The sequence below is a fragment of the Montipora capricornis genome, chromosome 13 (assembly GCF_036669925.1).
Source record: "Montipora capricornis isolate CH-2021 chromosome 13, ASM3666992v2, whole genome shotgun sequence".
Classification (NCBI taxonomy): Eukaryota; Metazoa; Cnidaria; class Anthozoa; order Scleractinia; family Acroporidae; genus Montipora; species Montipora capricornis.
The window spans coordinates 35086342-35106000 of NC_090895.1; the positions used below are offsets into that span (position 1 = coordinate 35086342).

Consider the following 19659-nt stretch of genomic DNA (forward strand, 5'->3'; position numbering starts at 1 on the left):
GTCTTTATACTAGACGAAATTAACAGACGCAGAAAAAATGTTTGCTCAAGTTCGTCCAAGACGAATTATGCGTCTCTATTTCACTTTTTCCTTTCATTCGTGATTGAAGAGCCGGAACTGAAAAGGATACCTCTAACATTGAAGATTTGACTTTCAATATTCTCATAGGAATGAGATTGTAGCTATCGGAATTTTAATTTTCACAGTAGAAGACGTACAAATCGTGCGGCATCGACGGACAAAATCAGACGACACTCACGTGTCCAAAATGCTCCAGTCGATTCTAATACCCGTAACGCCTTATTTTTCCATTGAATATCCAGAATCCAAGACACTCGAAATTCCCTTAGACGCGCCGCCATTCAGTTGAACACTGCTGAGCAAGTCACTCAACCATTGTGGACAAGTGCACGCAAAAGATGTGCATCACTAGCTGGCTTTAAAAGAGCCTGAATGGCGTGTCGAAATTGAGAATAATAATAATTCTAAAAACAGTCCCGAATGTCATTAAAACTGCGCGTGATGGAATCTTCTCCTCGACCAAAAGCCTTTTGTTTGAGAGAAGTGGTGGGTAACCGAAGCTTTTAAATAAGAAAAGGGATATGACCTTTTATTGAAACATAGGGTTCAAGCGATAGAAGATCAGTTTGTTTGCTGCATTATCTTGTGCCGACATTATTCCAGAGAACAGTGACATTGTCTTGCAACTTACGTAAGTGGTAATTTTTTTTCTAGAACTTCCTCAATGAAAGCCGGGGGCGAGGCAGTTTCCCCATGTACAACGGAAAGGCCCTTCAGTCTCTGACTTAGACTTAACTTTTAGGTGGATTTTGGCACGTATAAGGGTTTGGCTACTTCTTGCGCACTTAAGGTAGTGATTGGCCGTTTTTATGCTAGAGACGCATAATTAGTCTGGGACGAACTTGGGCAGACATTTTCTCTGCTTTTGTTAAATTCGTCTAGTATAAAGACGGCCACAAGACGCATTATGCGTCTGGACGAGGAATTTATTTTAGTTCGTCTTCGAAGACGCACTAAACTGGAAAGTTCGTCTAGACGCATTATGCGTCTAGTGCCCGTCTTTATACTAGACGAAATTAACAGACGCAGAAAAAATGTTTGCCCAAGTTCGTCCAAGACGAATTATGCGTCTCATTTAGTTGGTCCCGTCTTTACACTAGAAGGATAACATGAGAGACGCATAATTCGTCTGGACGGATTATGCGTCTCTATTTCACTTTTTCCTTTCATTCGTGATTGAAGAGCCGGAACTGAAAAGGATACCTCTAACATTGAAGATTTGACTTTCAATATTCTCATAGGAATGAGCTCGTAGCTGTCGGAATTTTAATTTTCACAGTAGAAGACGGAGAAATCGTGCGGCATCGACGGACAAAATCAGACGACACTCACGTGTCCAAAATGCGTTTTCACACCGTCTGGGACGACTTGTCCCTCCAGTCGATTCTAATACCGGTAACGCCTTATTTTGCCATTGAATATCCAGAATCTAAGACACTCGAAATTCCCTTAGACGCGCCGCCATTCAGTTGAACACTGCTGAGCAAGCCACTCAACCATTGTGGACAAGTGCACGTAAAAGATGTGCATCACTAGCTGGCTTTAAAAGAGCCTGAATGGCGTGTCGAAATTGAGAATAATAATAATTCTAAAAACAGTCCCGAATGTCATTAAAACTGCGCGTGATGGAATCTTCTCCTTGACCAAAAGCCTTTTGTTTGAGAGAAGTGGTGGGTAACCGAAGCTTTTAAATAAGAACAGGGATATGACCTTTTATTGAAACATAGGGTTCAAGCGATAGAAGATCAGTTTGTTTGCTGCATTATCTTGTGCCGACATTATTCCAGAGAACAGTGACATTGTCTTGCAACTTACGTAAGTGGTAATTTTTTTTCTAGAACTTCCTCAATGAAAGCCGGGGGCGAGGCAGTTTCCCCATGTACAACGGAAAGGCCCTTCAGTCTCTGACTTAGACTTAACTTTTAGGTGGATTTTGGCACGTATAAGGGTTTGGCTACTTCTTGCGCACTTAAGGTAGTGATTGGCCGTTTTTATGCTAGAGACGCATAATTAGTCTGGGACGAACTTGGGCAGACATTTTCTCTGCTTTTGTTAAATTCGTCTAGTATAAAGACGGCCACAAGACGCATTATGCGTCTGGACGAGGAATTTATTTTAGTTCGTCTTCGAAGACGCACTAAACTGGAAAGTTCGTCTAGACGCATTATGCGTCTAGTGCCCGTCTTTATACTAGACGAAATTAACAGACGCAGAAAAAATGTTTGCCCAAGTTCGTCCAAGACGAATTATGCGTCTCATTTAGTTGGTCCCGTCTTTACACTAGAAGGATAACATGAGAGACGCATAATTCGTCTGGACGGATTATGCGTCTCTATTTCACTTTTTCCTTTCATTCGTGATTGAAGAGCCGGAACTGAAAAGGATACCTCTAACATTGAAGATTTGACTTTCAATATTCTCATAGGAATGAGCTCGTAGCTGTCGGAATTTTAATTTTCACAGTAGAAGACGGAGAAATCGTGCGGCATCGACGGACAAAATCAGACGACACTCACGTGTCCAAAATGCGTTTTCACACCGTCTGGGACGACTTGTCCCTCCAGTCGATTCTAATACCGGTAACGCCTTATTTTGCCATTGAATATCCAGAATCTAAGACACTCGAAATTCCCTTAGACGCGCCGCCATTCAGTTGAACACTGCTGAGCAAGCCACTCAACCATTGTGGACAAGTGCACGTAAAAGATGTGCATCACTAGCTGGCTTTAAAAGAGCCTGAATGGCGTGTCGAAATTGAGAATAATAATAATTCTAAAAACAGTCCCGAATGTCATTAAAACTGCGCGTGATGGAATCTTCTCCTTGACCAAAAGCCTTTTGTTTGAGAGAAGTGGTGGGTAACCGAAGCTTTTAAATAAGAACAGGGATATGACCTTTTATTGAAACATAGGGTTCAAGCGATAGAAGATCAGTTTGTTTGCTGCATTATCTTGTACCGACATTATTCCAGAGAACAGTGAAATTGTCTTGCAACTTACGTAAGTGGTAATTTTTTTTCTAGAACTTCCTCAATGAAAGCCGGGGGCGAGGCAGTTTCCCTATGTACAACGGAAAGGCCCTTCAGTCTCTGACTTAGACTTAACTTTTAGGTGGATTTTGGCACGTATAAGGGTTTGGCTACTTCTTGCGCACTTAAGGTAGTGATTGGCCGTTTTTATGCTAGAGACGCATAATTAATCTGGGACGAACTTGGGCAGACATTTTCTCTGCTTTTGTTAAATTCGTCTAGTATAAAGACGGCCACAAGACGCATTATGCGTCTGGACGAGGAATTTATTTTAGTTCGTCTTCGAAGACGCACTAAACTGGAAAGTTCGTCTAGACGCATTATGCGTCTAGTGCCCGTCTTTATACTAGACGAAATTAACAGACGCAGAAAAAATGTTTGCCCAAGTTCGTCCAAGACGAATTATGCGTCTCATTTAGTTGGTCCCGTCTTTACACTAGAAGGATAACATGAGAGACGCATAATTCGTCTGGACGGATTATGCGTCTCTATTTCACTTTTTCCTTTCATTCGTGATTGAAGAGCCGGAACTGAAAAGGATACCTCTAACATTGAAGATTTGACTTTCAATATTCTCATAGGAATGAGCTCGTAGCTGTCGGAATTTTAATTTTCACAGTAGAAGACGGAGAAATCGTGCGGCATCGACGGACAAAATCAGACGACACTCACGTGTCCAAAATGCGTTTTCACACCGTCTGGGACGACTTGTCCCTCCAGTCGATTCTAATACCGGTAACGCCTTATTTTGCCATTGAATATCCAGAATCTAAGACACTCGAAATTCCCTTAGACGCGCCGCCATTCAGTTGAACACTGCTGAGCAAGCCACTCAACCATTGTGGACAAGTGCACGTAAAAGATGTGCATCACTAGCTGGCTTTAAAAGAGCCTGAATGGCGTGTCGAAATTGAGAATAATAATAATTCTAAAAACAGTCCCGAATGTCATTAAAACTGCGCGTGATGGAATCTTCTCCTTGACCAAAAGCCTTTTGTTTGAGAGAAGTGGTGGGTAACCGAAGCTTTTAAATAAGAACAGGGATATGACCTTTTATTGAAACATAGGGTTCAAGCGATAGAAGATCAGTTTGTTTGCTGCATTATCTTGTACCGACATTATTCCAGAGAACAGTGAAATTGTCTTGCAACGTGCGTAAGTGGTATTTTTTTTTCTGAAACTTCCTCAACGAAAGTCGGAAGCGAGACAGTTTCCCTATGTACAACGGAAATGCCCTTGAGTCTCTGACTTAGACTTTTAGGCGGATTTTGGCACATATAAGGGTTTGGCTACAGCTCGCGCGCTTAAGTTAGGTATCGAGGCCGCAAAGAAAAGGATAGTTTGTGTATTTAAGATTTGGCTTGCAATACTGCAAGATAAGGCTAATTGGTTGAAAAGAGTGACGTGAATCACCTCTCCTGCGTTGACTACTGATCTATTATCAGATGCCCACACAAGCACTTTTTATTGAGCAAAAATTTGGTTTATCAACGGAGTTGATAATGTAAATTGACCACCGTACAGAGATTCTAAAAGCTGACGTTTCGAGCGTTAGCCCTTCGTCAGAGCGAATCCGCTCTGACGAAGGGCTAACGCTCGAAACGTCAGCTTTTAGAATCTCTGTATGGTGGTCAATTTACATTATCAACTCCGTTGATAAACCAAATTTTTGTATACTACTTCCCCACCGACGCAGCACCACAGTTTCTTTAGAAACTACCCCTTCATTCACTTTTTATTGAGATTTGCTTCTCAGTGAGCGCTTCTCATTTTCCTGCTTTCGCTACTGTTAAATAGTTACACAAGCACCTCCAACTGAAACGGAACCTATCCGATTCAATGTTACCGATATCGGTCAGAAGACGGTTAAGTGATTTAATCTATCTTGCACTCAGTAGACTGTACATTGGAAAAGCTAATGGTAAGTTCATCCATTACTTGTGTCATGTGGTTAGACAAACATACGGTTCAAAGTCGAAATGAATTTGCAAGGGAGAATTTATTTCTGTGAGCAAGAATCACTGATGCGTATACATGAAAATTCAAAAAGTGTGCGTGTGCCAAGATCGGGATGAAGAGAAAGCCAAATGCCTAATGCGAAAGAAAATTGAGATCGTGATACTCTGTCTGTTAATGGCTAGTCAAGAAACCTTCTCGGCAGACCGGCTCTTCATACAGAAAGGAAGTTTCTGGAGATCGGTGAAGTTGATCAAGCGACTTTCAAAGTCCTACTATTAAATGGCTCTTCTTTCCTATTACTTGCCTTTTAACCTCAATATAGCACGGTTTTCACACTAGAAGACGCACAAATCGTGCGGTATTGACAAAATGAGACGCCTGATTTGTGCGTCCAAAATCTGTCTTTACACTGAAACGACTGTCCCGTCTGGGAGGAAATGTCCATCCAGACCAAAAATACCTTCGTTTGTCTTAGTCGGTTAGTCGAAGGCGGTAAACCAGCTAATTAAGGTGCTCAATGAGCCAGAATTGTAAGGTTCACGAGTGCCCAAAGTTTTGCACCCAATGCTCCAGCAACGTCCGATAAGGTAAAAAAATAGAATTCAAGAAGTCTATTACGGCTTGGACTCACAAATTTAGTGCACGTTTAACACACTTTTGGAATCCAAATTCGGACTATCCAGAATCGAATAACTTCTTTGAGTGCCTTACATGCGTCGCCCATTTGTTATACACCACTGAGCGAGCCACTCAGCTATTGTGGACAAGCGCACGCAAAAGATCTGCTTCACTTGCTTGCTTTAAAAGAATCTCAGTGGCGCGTCAACATTGAAAATAAAAAAGATTCTAAGCGCAGGAAAAACAGACTCGGCGGCCATTAATAGCTATACTGGACTAATTTGAAGTGGTGGGTGACCGAGGCTTTTAAATATTAGGATCTCATTGACACGTACATTTACCAACCTCATTCCCAGGCTCTCTATCTTTTCCTGTTTCGTCGTCGAGAAGGGAAGAAAAGAGAGAGAGACTGGGAACGAGGTTGGTGTGTTGTGGGAAGCCACGAGTAGTTCGGAGCGATACTATCCTAAATTCCCGTGCTTAATCTACAAAATACCGAAAGAGACTCTCTAAGACCATTTTAATCAGAATACAGGACAAATCCGTTAAGTTAGCGGCAGGATGTCTCTTACATGATGAATATAGAGTGAAAATATTACTCTTTCTAAAACCATAATAATTTACTGTAACTCACTCCGTGATAACAGAACAAACTGTAATACATTCTTTTCTGCGCAAAACAGGCCCATACTTTTGGAGTATGTTTCAGGCCCCCACCCTTCCCCCTGTCACTGTTTTTTTCTCCAGAACCTTTCCTCTTTTTTCCCAACGGTTTAAGGGACGGACCAATATTTTTCTGGGGGGGGGGGGGGGGGAAAGGATATGGAAAATATTGAAAAAAATTGTTTGCAGAGCCTTGCAAACATGCTATGTATGAAAAAAATAGTTTGCATAGTGGTCAGAGAAACTTGTAACCTATTAATGAAAACAAAAACATTTCAAAACTGAAATAAATTTAGACTAAAAGTATGTAGTTGTTTGTAGACAGGATAGAGGGTTCCATTTAAATCAACATTTTGACCAAATTGAAACACCAAATATTGCATGAAATAAATAATTGAAATAAACAAAAGTAACACATTGGATCTTCAAATTGATCCTGCTCAAAAATAAACCAAAGCAGGGCATTTCAAAGTGGTCATGTTGGCAATAAAATCAAATAATAATTCATTAAATGGCTGATCCCTTGCTTAAAAACAGTAACTTATTGCAGCAATTAAATATGAAAATTATTTTACATTTCACTGAATTAAACTTCATATGTATGGGAACATCGTCAAAGAGGACCAGGACTCCACTTTTGCGGAAAAACAGAAACGTATGCTACTCTCTTTGCGTATTTCCTGTCGTATTCTCTTTATTTTATTTGTAGGAATTAAAATGGTGAGTGTTTTTAATATAAAGAAACAAGCTATTAGTAGGAGCTTACTTGTCAAACATAAATTGGGTATAGCTGCCGTCAATCATCTCTCTGTACGTCTCAGAAAACGAAAAAGATGAATTCAGTGGTCATGTCAAATGGTAACGTTCGCGGGCAGTGATTGGTGGATTTCGATCCGCTTTGTAGATTTCTCTTTTTCCAATTCGTTGTTCGCCGCCGTACAATATTAAATTAAATAATGATTAACGGCAGCAAAAAGGGAACTTCCATTTTGTGCCAGAGCGTGGTTTAAAAATATCGGAAAAAAAATTGTTTGCAGGAAGGTGTTGTTCGAAAAAAAATGTTTGCAGAGGTGAATATAAAAAAAAAAAATTGCAGAGGAAAGTTATACCCCCCTCCAGGAAAATAATGGTCCGGCCCTGATATAATTATAGCTAGAAAATAGCGTTTATGTCCACCTGCCGTGTCATTCTAGGACACTGGTCATATTTCCCTCGTGTTAGAAGTCGCAATAAATATTAACCCGGCCCACTTTTCGGTGTCATTCTGGCTCATTCGGATACATTCCAGGATATTTCGGATCATGTCCTATCATTCCAGTTCATTCCGTTCAGTTCCGTTCCGTCCTATCTTAAGTAACGCTGGAAAATGAGATGCAATGTGTTTTTAAACCGTAGCGGATTCGGCCGAGCCGGAGTAATATATAGATTTAGGCAAGCCTAAAAGCGGAGCTTAAAACAAGAGTAGGTGGAAAAATATTAAATATCCCCTAGAACAGGAAGTTTACAAGAAGAGTGTACCGCTATGCTGAGTAGGTTACCAAGTACCATCACAGTCGTGCATTGAAAAAATATGCCAAAAATTGCAATAAAGAGCAAAAAGCAGCTCTAAACATTAATAACAAACAGCCCGTTTTGAGTTTAGTATCCCTCCGATCCTTGACTTGAATAACTGCGAAGCCCCCAGTGAGGTCCTGACCACAGCTATGTTTGTCAAACCTCTTTTGGAATAAACCCGGCGAAAATTTCTTCCTTTTTATCTTCATCACAAGTCCTGGGACACAGTGCCCTAAATTAACGATAATAGTCAATTCAAAGCAAATTAAGAATTAACGATAATCGTTAATTCAGAGGGGATAGCTTGTTTGAAAACAACTACCTGCTCAGTGGTCAACTTAAAAAGAAAGCTTGAGGAGTTATCATCTTGAGACCGCAATATCGTCACGTGATACTGCTCAGCGGATACATTGTTTTGACAGGTGTCAATTGACCATAACATGAATGTCCAACATCAAAGATGTACGCTGTAAACTACAGCCTTGGACAAATTGTGTTGGAAAATGCCGAAAACATGAAGTCATAATCGTAGTACTTACAGAATAAGTGTCAACGCCCCCATTCCCCCTTTCAATGTTGGAAAATGGTAAAATGCAAACTTGTGTTACATGAAAGTGTTTTGTCAACATTGCACAGGAGCAAAATGTTAATAGAATGATTTTTTCCCAACCCTTGTGACCAAGGTTGTAGGTGGAGTATGGCCGCCATGTTGGGCACAAGTCTACCAGTATTGATGATGATGATGATTATTATTATTAAGATATTATTAGTTTTTGAGCAACTTCGCCTTCGTCGTCGTCGTCAAGCGTACGCGCCCACGAGCAATACCGCTTGCCATGATTACCATGAGAAAAGCAATTGATGGGTTCCTATGAGTATCAGACTCCGATTGAAGCCGGCCCATCGGGCCGCCGGAGCTCCACTAAAAAGCTGATCATCTCTGTGACATTTTGCTTTCGGGTAGATTAGCACTTGTGCTGAGTCGGTGTAATTTGACACCACGAATTCTTTAAACTTTCTCTTCTAGGTTTTCCAAGAATATGGAGCCAAAGTTGATGCTGTTGTGTGGCCTGATGCTGATTTTTGGCGTCACTGCAATCAGCGCCGAACTTGTTGGTAAGACTTTTGTGTTTTTGAACTAAGTTGTTCAAGGCTTCTTGCAAATTAGAAAGAGAAGACATCAAACAATCATATTAAGGGCAGCTTATTTTGCTGCATTTTGTAATAACGACGCATTTATAACATGGTTTGCAGCATTTTGTGATAAACAAATGGAAGCTAAGCATTTTGTAATAATCGTCGGTCTATGCAAATGCATTCTGAAACAAATAATAATGTTTACCAAATCTTGATACAAAAAAGGAATTTGAAGCGTCCACTTCGCTTTTTGGGCTGTTTATTTTTCGGGATCATGATTTGCTTGGCGGCATTTTCGTATTGTGCATTTTTATTTCTTCTGTGTTTATAAACGCTCCCTGTATCCAACATCAATAAACGAAATGCCCTTTCCTATTGCTGTGATTTGTGATTATGTAGATTAGTCGTAAAATACTTTATAATCGTTTCCGTGTGATTAGAGTATAAAGCCACATATATCTTTAATCGTAAATATCGCACTTTCCTCGAATGTGATTGGTTTAAAGAAAAAAAGAAAACTTGTATTTCCAGTAATTTGTCTCCTAACTTGTAATCGGACAGTTAGGTAAACTAATCATACTAATAGACCATATTCGTATTCCCAGTATTGGACTGGAACTAGCTTGCAATGGAGGCTAGTGCGGGGGAATATATTAAAAAGTGTTTGCATTTGAAAAGATTTCCCCGCATTAGCCTCCATTGCAAGCTAGTTCCAGTCCAATACTGAGAATACGAATATGGTCTATTGCAACTAAAACTGCAATTTAAATGAAACAATCACGAGTGAGCAAAATACATCACCGTCTCGCGGAACTGCAATTCTGTTAATAGAGCAAAAACACAGAAATCATACAAAAATTCCTTGTGTTAATTTAATTGTTATTTGTAAATTTATAGAGCGCCATTTATTGAAACAGTTTACGCCACTCACCATGGCCAGCTTTTTGTCCTCTCCAATATCCTTGGAAATTGTAATATTTGTTTTTAATTGGTAAAAGAACTTCGTGTCGTCCAATGCATATTAGGTGCGGTTACACTCACCGTGGTAAATGCCATTTCCCATGGTAAATTATCCCACGGTGCCTCACACTTGGGTTTTAGTATACCGTGTTAACTAGGGGTCACACGTTACGAAGATTACCGAGGTAAAACGAAATCTCACGCAATTCATTGGCGGGAAATTTAATCACAACTCCATCAGCATAGCGATTGGCTCTTGTACCTCGGGCATCAAAACACCCTTCCAACTTCCCACGTTAAATGTCATGGGCGCTTCCACTGATCTTTTTGACGTATCCATGGATATTTAACACGGGAAATTTACCTCGGGAAGCATCGGTCACACTACTAAATACAGTTTCCCGTGGTAAAAAGGCAATTTACCACGGTAAAAGTGCCCCGTGTAACCGCACCTATTATATGCTGCCTGTAATCATACACGTGATTAACAAATCGGACTCCTGCTTTGCTGTGATAAAACTGTGAATTAAATCAGTTTCACCCTTGAGGAAAATCGATTAACCAGGAGAAGAATCTTTCTTAGCAGAGCAGAAAACTAAGAAATCCCATCCCAGACACTCAAAGGCGAATCACATTGGTGGGAGGCCTCTGCTCTTAATTTTTCTTTTTCAGTCTACGTCCGTAGTTACTCTAAAGTGAAGAAAAGACCAGACGTAAGATAAAGTAAATTAAAGGGCGAAGAGAGCCGAGCATCCTCCATATATTCTCTTTTCATGCTTTTTAGGTTGTGTTCTATTGGGATCAACCGTTTTTAGTTGGTTCTATCCGAAAAAAAAAACCGTTTTCGCTTGGTTTACTTCATCAACTTTTTCAATCGGCATCAAACTATTGTAGGTTGAAACGGTTAAAAAGCATTGGCAGCAACCCCTGTCGTTTAAACGGGCCATTTAAAGTCGGCAGCGGGCTCCTGCCGTGTTGTTTCCCTCAACTTGTCAAAGCTGAGAAGTCTGGTAATAACTTTTCCCAGGAGTTACCGCTTTTCAACCGAAAACGGTTGGAAAAGTGCTCTATTGGGAAACCTCAACTGCTTCAACCGAAACCGGTTGCGGTTGAAACGGTTGATCCCAATAGAACACGACCTTAGTTTTAGATCGACTCCCACGCTGTACAGATTCCAAGGGGATTAGGCAGCAGCCAATCATATGGCGGGAATGTGTTCTCTGAGCGTAGGCTATCCTCGCGGAACACATTCCCGTCATGTGATCGGAAAAGAGCATGGATGGGCTAAAAGGGCTACCCGTTTGTGCCACTCGAAAATGGCCCGTAAAGTTTCGGGACTTTCGAGAAACGGGCCCCTGGCCCGTAAAAGGTTTACAAAATGTTCCTTTGCCACCAGATGTTTCGAAGAATAAACCAGAGGCGGACGAGTCGGCCTTTCCGTGGAATTCTTTGGAAAAGAGATACGTAACTGCCATTAAACGTGAGTAAATTCAACAATTGTTGTATATAAACAACTTTCCAAAAGAAAGGACAAGAAACTAAGCCTCGAGGTACTATAGGCTACAAGAGTACTCCAACTGATGTGAAGTTTCAAGAAAGTCGTCAACTTTAGTATCTCTAAAGAAAGCAGAACAGGATAATTCACTAATTTATTCAGAATAAAAAAACATGCGCTTGTGTAGAATAAGTGTGTGAGCACATGAAGTGAGGGGGTTTCTTGATTGTGGTTAGATTCGTTTATTCCATCGGAATCCTAGTTAAATCTGTCGGTGTCCTACAGAAAGTTTTATGAATGAGAGAACAGAGGGATCCTCGCACTTGGCGAGACAATCTAAACAATTGTGTCTTTATACACCTTATTCCAAAATGTCCTCCATTTTGGTATTCTTTTGTTTCCATGCTAATTGGCCCTTATGGCCTCGTTCAAGGTTAAGTACTCCTTTGAATTTTACGTTTGAAAGCGAGGCCATAAGGGCCGATTTGCATTTGCATGGATCCAACGGGATTCAAATCCATGACCTCTGCGATGTCAACTGAACCAATGAAACCGCACAGTCAAGAGCAGGTCAATTGTTTATTTAAATTGTTTAGCTAAGGGGGGATCACTCAGTTCTCTAATTCGTCTGTAACCCGCTCTTCAAATGGCATTCATTTCATTCAGAAAGCTTTATGTTAATCAAGTGAGTGTGACGTTACTTAAAAGCAAAACATTTATGTCAAAATAGTGTTTGAGGATTTAAAAAATTCAAGCCATTCTTCATTCTGCCAGCGAACAAGATTCGTCTTAACATCAAGGATGGTGTTTCCAAAGAGAATGCCACAGGACGAGTTGAGATATACCATAATAATCAGTGGGGGACAGTGTGTGACAGTTCCTGGGATTTGGATGACGCATTCGTTGTGTGCAGTGAACTGGGGATGGTCAAGGCTATCTTCGAGAGCAGGAATGCTAAATATGGTCGGGGAGATGGTCTACCGATATGGCTCAGCAAAGTAAACTGTGTGGGAGGAGAAAGTTCATTGGCAGACTGTCCCCACCCTGGTTGGGGAAATGTGGGCTCCTGTACACACGGTAACGATGCTGGTGTCAAGTGCCTTGAAACAGGTGGGCAAAAAAAGAGGCACGCAATGCGTGTGGAGAATTATTTGTATTTTCTCGGGGACAGTTTAACATAATTTTATATTCAGTCTCCCTTAATACCCCCTGATATCGTTCACCGGATTAAAACATGCGTTGATTGACGTTTGAAGTAAATTAATTTCCTACGTTTCAGTCACTTTTCAGTAGGTAATTAGATAATTAGATAATTAATTAGATACACAACCCCTCAAGGATGTAGTGCTTAAACGCTAATCGTGTTTTTAAATAAAGGATTTTACTACTATTTACCTTGCAACAAGCTCATGAATTACCAGCAAACCAAATGGCGACAAATCAGCTTCAGCGGTCGAGTTCCTGCATATTGTTCTGCTTCACTTTTCTTGCAGGTGTACCTCAAATAGTTGAGGTTGGTTGCTACAAAGACAGTTCGTCCAATCGTGCACTTCGCCAATTGTTGATCCAACGTTCAGGATACAAAATCGATTGGTCCAACTTACGAAGCGCGGTTACAAAGTGCGCAGAAAGAGCTTGGCAACTAGGATTTCGGTAAGCACTGTATGTATGATGTTATTTTCTATTGACATCCCCAAAATACTAATAAAAGACAATCTTTGCCTACAAACATCATTAATTCTTCGGCATCGGTTGAGGACTGCTTCTATCGCAGAATAGAACTGTGTTGGACATGATAAACTGAGCATACGGTTCAGTCCTCAAAAGTCCAGAAACTTATAGTGCATACTCGGGTACCAGAATTCCCTCTATCTTTAAAGTGCCCCTGTGATAAAAAAAGATCACTTCCTTTTTTTCTTCAGATTTTGAAAGTGTGTTTCCTTAGCACCTGACCGGCAAAATTTTGAGCTTTGATTTTTATCCTTAGGCCACTTACTTTGAGTGTAAGTTTTGGATTTCACGGTCCGCCATTACTCAGGTCCAAAACTGACCGACACATGAAATGGTTTAATGAGGAAAAACAACCTTGCGGCATACACGTTTCTCTTTGGCCAACTTTGAAACGAATGGTCAGTCACAAATGATGCTTGTTTCTGACTGTTTTATTTGCATGAAATTTCGTTCCAAAAAAGCTCTTTTACCTCCCTTGTTCCCTTACAAACCCAGTATGGAAGATATAAGCTCCAAATGTATTGAGGGAGATGGTGAGTGTTTTACCACAGGAGCCGAATTAAGAGAGAGATCAATCAAAGATGCGCCGTTATCTCAGTGGACCTACAGTAGTTTGATGTCCTAGATCCCACAAGTCTTGTGTAAGGGAATCTTTTCTAATGTCTTTGTCTACATTTCGCCTCACTAACTGGCGGCGTCTTTCTGATTGATTTCGAAAGTTAAATGAACTTATTGAACTAACTTTCTCAATTTTAATCCTTTATGTTTTCATAATCATCGAGATCTTAGCCATCCTAAAATGACAAATCATTGGATGGCAAGTGTTGAGATACGTAATTTCCCGCTCTTTAGGATCAAGTCATTTCCCACATTTGTGAATACATTAAAAATATAACGAGTTGCAGTTGTGTACAACCGTTTGTTTCTTTCGGTATATTAAACATAAAGGTATTAGAAACATAACAGCAAAAGTGCTAATGAGCACGAAAACTTCTCAAAGATTATTTATCTGGCCGGTGTATCGGCCTCAATTTTTCACAGATAGCTGATTATGCAATGCACAATCAATATTTCGTGCTGATTTCGTGGAAGATTGGCTGGAATATGATGACCCCATTGTAAAAAAGGTCCCCTTTGTAATGTAATTTATTGGCGGATGGCATGGATTAACACAACTACATTATCATTCTCCTATACACACTGATCTAACTACCAAGAGACCTGACCTTCTGGTACATGAATCCTATAGCTTGGTAGCAGAGAGGGTATGGGTTCGACTCGTGCTATGGAGAACTTAATTTTTTTCCTAGAATCCCTCGGTCTATGTACATTCTTAGTCATGGGCACTTAGCTCGCTAAAGATAGTTTTTCAAGTTAATTAAGATTCTACCCAATCCCTAGAAAGCCATCGTTCATAAAAATCACTATTTTTAGATACTTTGGGATACAATACCACGCGGAATGTTGGAGTGACCAGGAAGGAGAAAGCAGGTATAACATGCATGGTCCAGTGGAGCCCCTGGATAAGAAACAGAACTGCCAGGATGGTTAGTAGGGGAGTTTCATTTAAACAACTTGGTTGCGACACGAAAGGCTTACAGTTTTTGCCCTATAAATAGGCTAAGGTAGAATATTTGCGTTTTGGTCTTCGTTTTGTTTTCTCACAACTTTTCAATCATACAAGGGTCGGAAAGATGATTGAAAGTACCTAATTCGCGCCACTTTGCTGCCAGAAATGCGAAAAGTTTTTAGGGCAGCTTCTGCAAGTGTTGAAGCAGAAATAACGTAAAACAAGAGAAACAAAAGACAGAAAACAAAACAACTCCAAATAAAGACTAGTCCCAGGTGACCAAAAACACAGTGCTTTCCGGTACCTGCAGAAAGACCCATTTTTAGGTACTGGAGAATTTAAATTCATTTTTTTTTAGGTACTGGAAATTTAAGCAAATGCGAGGTCCACAATATTGTCTGCTCTCGTTGCGTTTGAAAAGCTGCTAAAATCTGAGCCTTGAGTAGATAAGCTTTTATATTGTTTTCGAACGGGGTGCGGAACAAAAAGCGAAAGTGCGCGCTTAATTCGTATCATTGCACAAGCAACCACAGCTGGCTTCTTTTCATTCCCCAGCTCACTTCTGCCTGTGATCAACTTTTTCAACCGGCATCAAATTAAACTAGGTTGAAACGGTTGAAAAAGCATTGGCAGCGCGGACCGCTGTCGTTTACGCGGGCCATTTAAAGTCGGCCGCAGGTTCCTGCCGTGTTGTTTTCCCTCAACTTGTCAACGCGGAGAAGTCTGGTAATGACTATTCACAGGAGTGACCGCGTTTCAACCGAAAACGGTTGAAAAAGTGTTCTATTGGGAAACCTCAACCGCTTCAACCTAAACCGGTTGCGGTTGAAACGGTTGATCCCAATAGAGCACGACCTAAGGGAAAAAAATGTTAATTAGCTTTCTCAGCGAATGAATGAGGAGTATTTTTCATAATAGAGACTTTTCACTTTGACTCATCTTAAAAAAGAACAAACTTAATTGACAACTTATATTATTTATTTGTTTTACTATTTATTGCATGTCGTAGAGACTCTTTTTCTTTGGCCATCTCAGTTTTATCAGAAATAACACACAAACAGCGATGACAAACATCAGATATAAACGTATCATTTGAAGTTATCTTTTACTTGACGTTTCGTATGTTTCTGCCGATACATCTTCAGATGTGACGGTTAATAGAAAATTGGAAAATTAATTCAAAACTGAGAAAAAGAGTATTTACAATATGGTTTCTGTGTGGTACGGCCAGAAGACGTTGAAAGCAGTCAGAGATTACGAGAAGAATCTAACTCGCTTCAACAAAGTATCATTGGATATTGGATTCCTACAGAAATGCCAGCTTTTTCACATTTACCGTTATTTCCTTCAGTTGATTTCAAACTCAGAAGACGTGAATTTCAAGACTCCAATTTTGTATCAACCGACTAACCGTCACTTCTGAAGTTGTATGCAGAAGCATACGAAACGTCAAGTAAAAGATAATTTCATAAGATGCGTTTATATCTGCTGTTTATCACCGCTGTTTGTGTGTTATTTATTGCATTATTTTCTGTTTTCCGTAAGGTATCGGCAAGGAATTGGCCAATTATGTATACAAGTTCGCGCCGTGGAAAGACCTGGGTTGCTGGAAGGATAAAATAAATGACAGGGCTGTACCGTATCTGCTTGTGAACTACCGTGGACACATCGATTGGCTTAACATCGGCAGAATTAGTAAGTCTATAGTGAGGTGTCGTCAAAGAAAATTAGAGACGAGCCTTACCTGAAAGTTACTAAAAAATGGTGGTGCCACTTCGATTTGACACTGCAGTCTTTGAAAATTCTATTCAATTTTATTTAATTCAATTCTCTGTTCTTTTTCATTTCTTAGTTAACAAGTGCTACGAAGCTGCAAAGGGGGCTGGGAAGGAGTACTTTGCTGTGCAGTTTTATGGAGAATGCTGGGTTGCTGACGACGGTACAACTTACCAGAAGCACGGACCAAGTATTTCCTGCTGGAATGGGGTAGGGAAGGGACACACCAATTACGTGTATAAAATAGAATGGTAAGATCATAGTTTTCCCGGCAAGGGGCTTAAGTACAAGTCCGCTTGTTTCGCTCTTCTTTGCAGTGTATGTGGATCAACCGTTTACATAAGCATAAGCATAAGCATAATTTATTCACGATGAAAAAAATAAAATATAAAAATAAATCAAGAAAAGGAAACACGAGGTTGACTCTATAACGTTTCCTGGAATTAAAAACTAAAACAAGCAAATACCGAGAATTTGGGAAGATCATTTAGTAGCTGTCAATTTAACCATGCAAAGAACGATGATAAATAAAAGCTTAAAGGTTAGCTACCCTTGTCTTTCTCTTTGTTGGTATTTTTGACGGCGTTTCTTCCGATTTGACAAAAATGGTTTACTACTACTATACCTGGGTCACCAAACATTTTTTATATCAAGAGACTTACACAAGTTTTTCCCGCGCATGTTTTTTTTTTTTTTTTTTTTTTCACGTTTCCCATTTCTTGTCCAATGTCTCCTCGCGTATGGCACTTGGCACGGGGCGCTCGCGCAATTGTTATCCTTTGCGCAAGCTGCTGTCATATATAGTCGCCTGGTGCTGACTAATTCCTACTTCAGGTTCGGATTGAATTTTAGATTGAAAACCCTCGGAAGATTGTTCGGATAGAAAATCGTCAGTTTTCAGCTACGGATATTTTTATTAAAACCGTTGTTTTCAAAAGATTCAAGTCCCCCTTCCCCCTGATCTCTTTTCTTTGTACACACCGTATATTGTGAACATATCTATTGCTTTTTTCCGCTGTCTTGATTGCTTTGAACTGAATTACAATTTTCGCTAGGATCCTGGAGATTGTTTGCCGTTTTTCAAAGCGGCCAGGGAAAAACTCAATTACCACTCTGCTGCGCGTATTTTCTGGTATCTCGATTTAAAGATGTCTTCTTCGCAATATCCTATTCTATAGACATCGTACCTTTGATATTCAAATATTCGATCTTTTAAAATTTTTCTTACTTAATTTACATGTCAAATTTCAAGTGCAGCAAGACTAGGCCTTAAGAATAGCTACGTTGTTAGATGGGTTCTATATCTCTTGAAGAACTCTGGTTGGTGTTTTCATGAATGCCCCCTTTAACGAGTTGAAACAACGTTTGGATGGCCTTCAATAACAGTGCACAAAATCTGCGTTTCTCCTTTGATAACAAATCCACCTTCTTTAACGCTTGTAATCTCATCTTGAGATTCGTTCTTGTTTTTATCAGTGATGCTGTCGTTATTATGGGCCACTGAACTGACTCCGACAGTTGTTCGGAAATTAGCAGTCCAATAGTTGATCACAGCTTCGCCGAGATAACTGTGAAACGATCCACACCGGCAGGGAAGGACGCTCAAAATCTTGTTCCTGAAATCACGATTGGTGCTTGAATATATGACAGGATTCAAGGCCGAGTTACCATAATGCAGCAGTTTGATAGCTAATGTCATTATTGGTTGAACATACAAACCCTTGGAAAATCGCACCAAAATATTAATTACGAAGAACGGCGTCCAACATGCAATGAATACCCCCATCACCATAGCTAAAGTCTTGGCCGCTTTTATCTCCCGTTTGTAGTAAAATGCTTGCCGTATGGGTTGAATTCGGCGCAGCTGACGCACAGCGGCAACAAAAATGCGCGAGTAACTGTAACACATCACTGTAAGCGGGAGAAGAAACGACACAACAAACACCAGGACTGGGTAATACATTCCACCTCGAAGGTTGATGGCGGAAATTAGTATTGAGTATGACCAGAGGAAAATTAAAGTTATAATTGCGCGGGTCTTGGTGATTATTTGTGCGTATCGCAGCGGAGAGGTTATTGCGATGCAGCGATCACAACTTATTGCGCAAAGATTCATGATTGAGGCAGTTGAGAAAAGAATATCTAGACAACGCCAAAACGCCAACATCACCGGGTCACAAGTGTTTGGGCTATTAATACACTCTGTGTTTTGAATAACAAGCCACATGGGGATTGAGACTGCCGCAACGAGAATATCGGTGATTGCCAACGACACAATAAATATATTTGTGACGGAATGAAGATTTGTTGAGCGATAGAAAGCAACACAGACTAAAGTGTTCCCCAATAAAGCTAACACCATCACGAGAGCCAGTGTCACTGAAGAACCAACAACAGATGCTGAGGTGAAAGGGACAAATTTCATGGTGAAGTTGGTAGACGAACCTTCCCCCAAGGCAAGAAACATTAATATCACAATTAAAAGTATGTTTTGGTCCCTTTGTCGCAGCATAATAAATCTTTGATTTCCTGTTTAAATCAAGCAAACGTTTGTGCTTTGCAGTCCTGTGAGTTCCGCCTTCAAATTGTAGGATGAGTTACATCTGTGCAGAGATTTTTCTCTCAGACTGTGGATACTAACTTTTCCCGAAGGTTAGTGTACCACTTGATTTTTGAAACTTTTGAAGACTAGAAATTGTGAACATCGTTATAACACGCGGGATGTCTATCTGATGAGAATCGAAAAAGAAATATGCATGCTTGTTTTCATTAGTTGAAACGAGTAACCCACGTACCATCCACTGCAAACTCGTGCCTTCGAACAAAATGGCGAAACAAATGTTGAACTTCGTCTGTGAACCAAACAAACTTCGGCTGATAGAAGTAATATTTTTCTAGTCATATCAAATTTTCATTTTGACTTTTGTTGGTTCAATATGATTAGTGGCTTTCATCGAATTGTTGATTTTTGTAATGTTTTGTTTGCACGATGGACTTTTCAAGCTATGATAATAATTACACAAAATCGCCATAATCACATGTTGCAGTAGAAATTTTAAAACTTAAAAATATTTGAGAGGTTGGAAT

The 19659-nt window shown here is 40.1% G+C and overlaps 2 protein-coding genes across 8 annotated transcripts in view; one reads left to right on the top strand and one right to left on the bottom strand.

Moving 5' to 3' along the window:
* The window catches only part of LOC138029148 (uncharacterized), a 19867-nt gene extending 456 nt beyond the window's left edge, over nucleotides 1-19411 (top strand). The window contains exons 1-9 of one of the 7 annotated variants that reach the window (XM_068876852.1): nucleotides 3018-3080; nucleotides 6955-7004; nucleotides 8931-9019; nucleotides 11397-11480; nucleotides 12270-12605; nucleotides 12989-13148; nucleotides 14661-14773; nucleotides 16342-16491; nucleotides 16649-19411. In XM_068876852.1, coding sequence (XP_068732953.1) covers nucleotides 8944-9019; nucleotides 11397-11480; nucleotides 12270-12605; nucleotides 12989-13148; nucleotides 14661-14773; nucleotides 16342-16491; nucleotides 16649-16827 — 1098 coding nt within the window. In that variant the 5' untranslated portion in view covers nucleotides 3018-3080; nucleotides 6955-7004; nucleotides 8931-8943 and the 3' untranslated portion in view covers nucleotides 16828-19411. Of the gene's footprint in view, nucleotides 1-1786; nucleotides 1897-2993; nucleotides 3081-4134; nucleotides 4265-5007; nucleotides 5031-6954; nucleotides 7005-8930; nucleotides 9020-11396; nucleotides 11481-12269; nucleotides 12606-12988; nucleotides 13149-14660; nucleotides 14774-16341; nucleotides 16492-16648 lie in introns of those variants that run through there. The other 6 variants (XM_068876851.1, XM_068876847.1, XM_068876848.1 and 3 more) reach the window with 6 other exon arrangements.
* On the bottom strand, nucleotides 17467-19084 carry LOC138029147 (histamine H2 receptor-like). Its single transcript, XM_068876846.1, has one exon. The coding sequence runs from the start codon at nucleotides 19082-19084 to the stop codon at nucleotides 17918-17920; it is 1167 nt and encodes a 388-aa protein (XP_068732947.1). The 3' UTR covers nucleotides 17467-17917.
* Nucleotides 19412-19659: the final 248 nt, after the last annotated feature.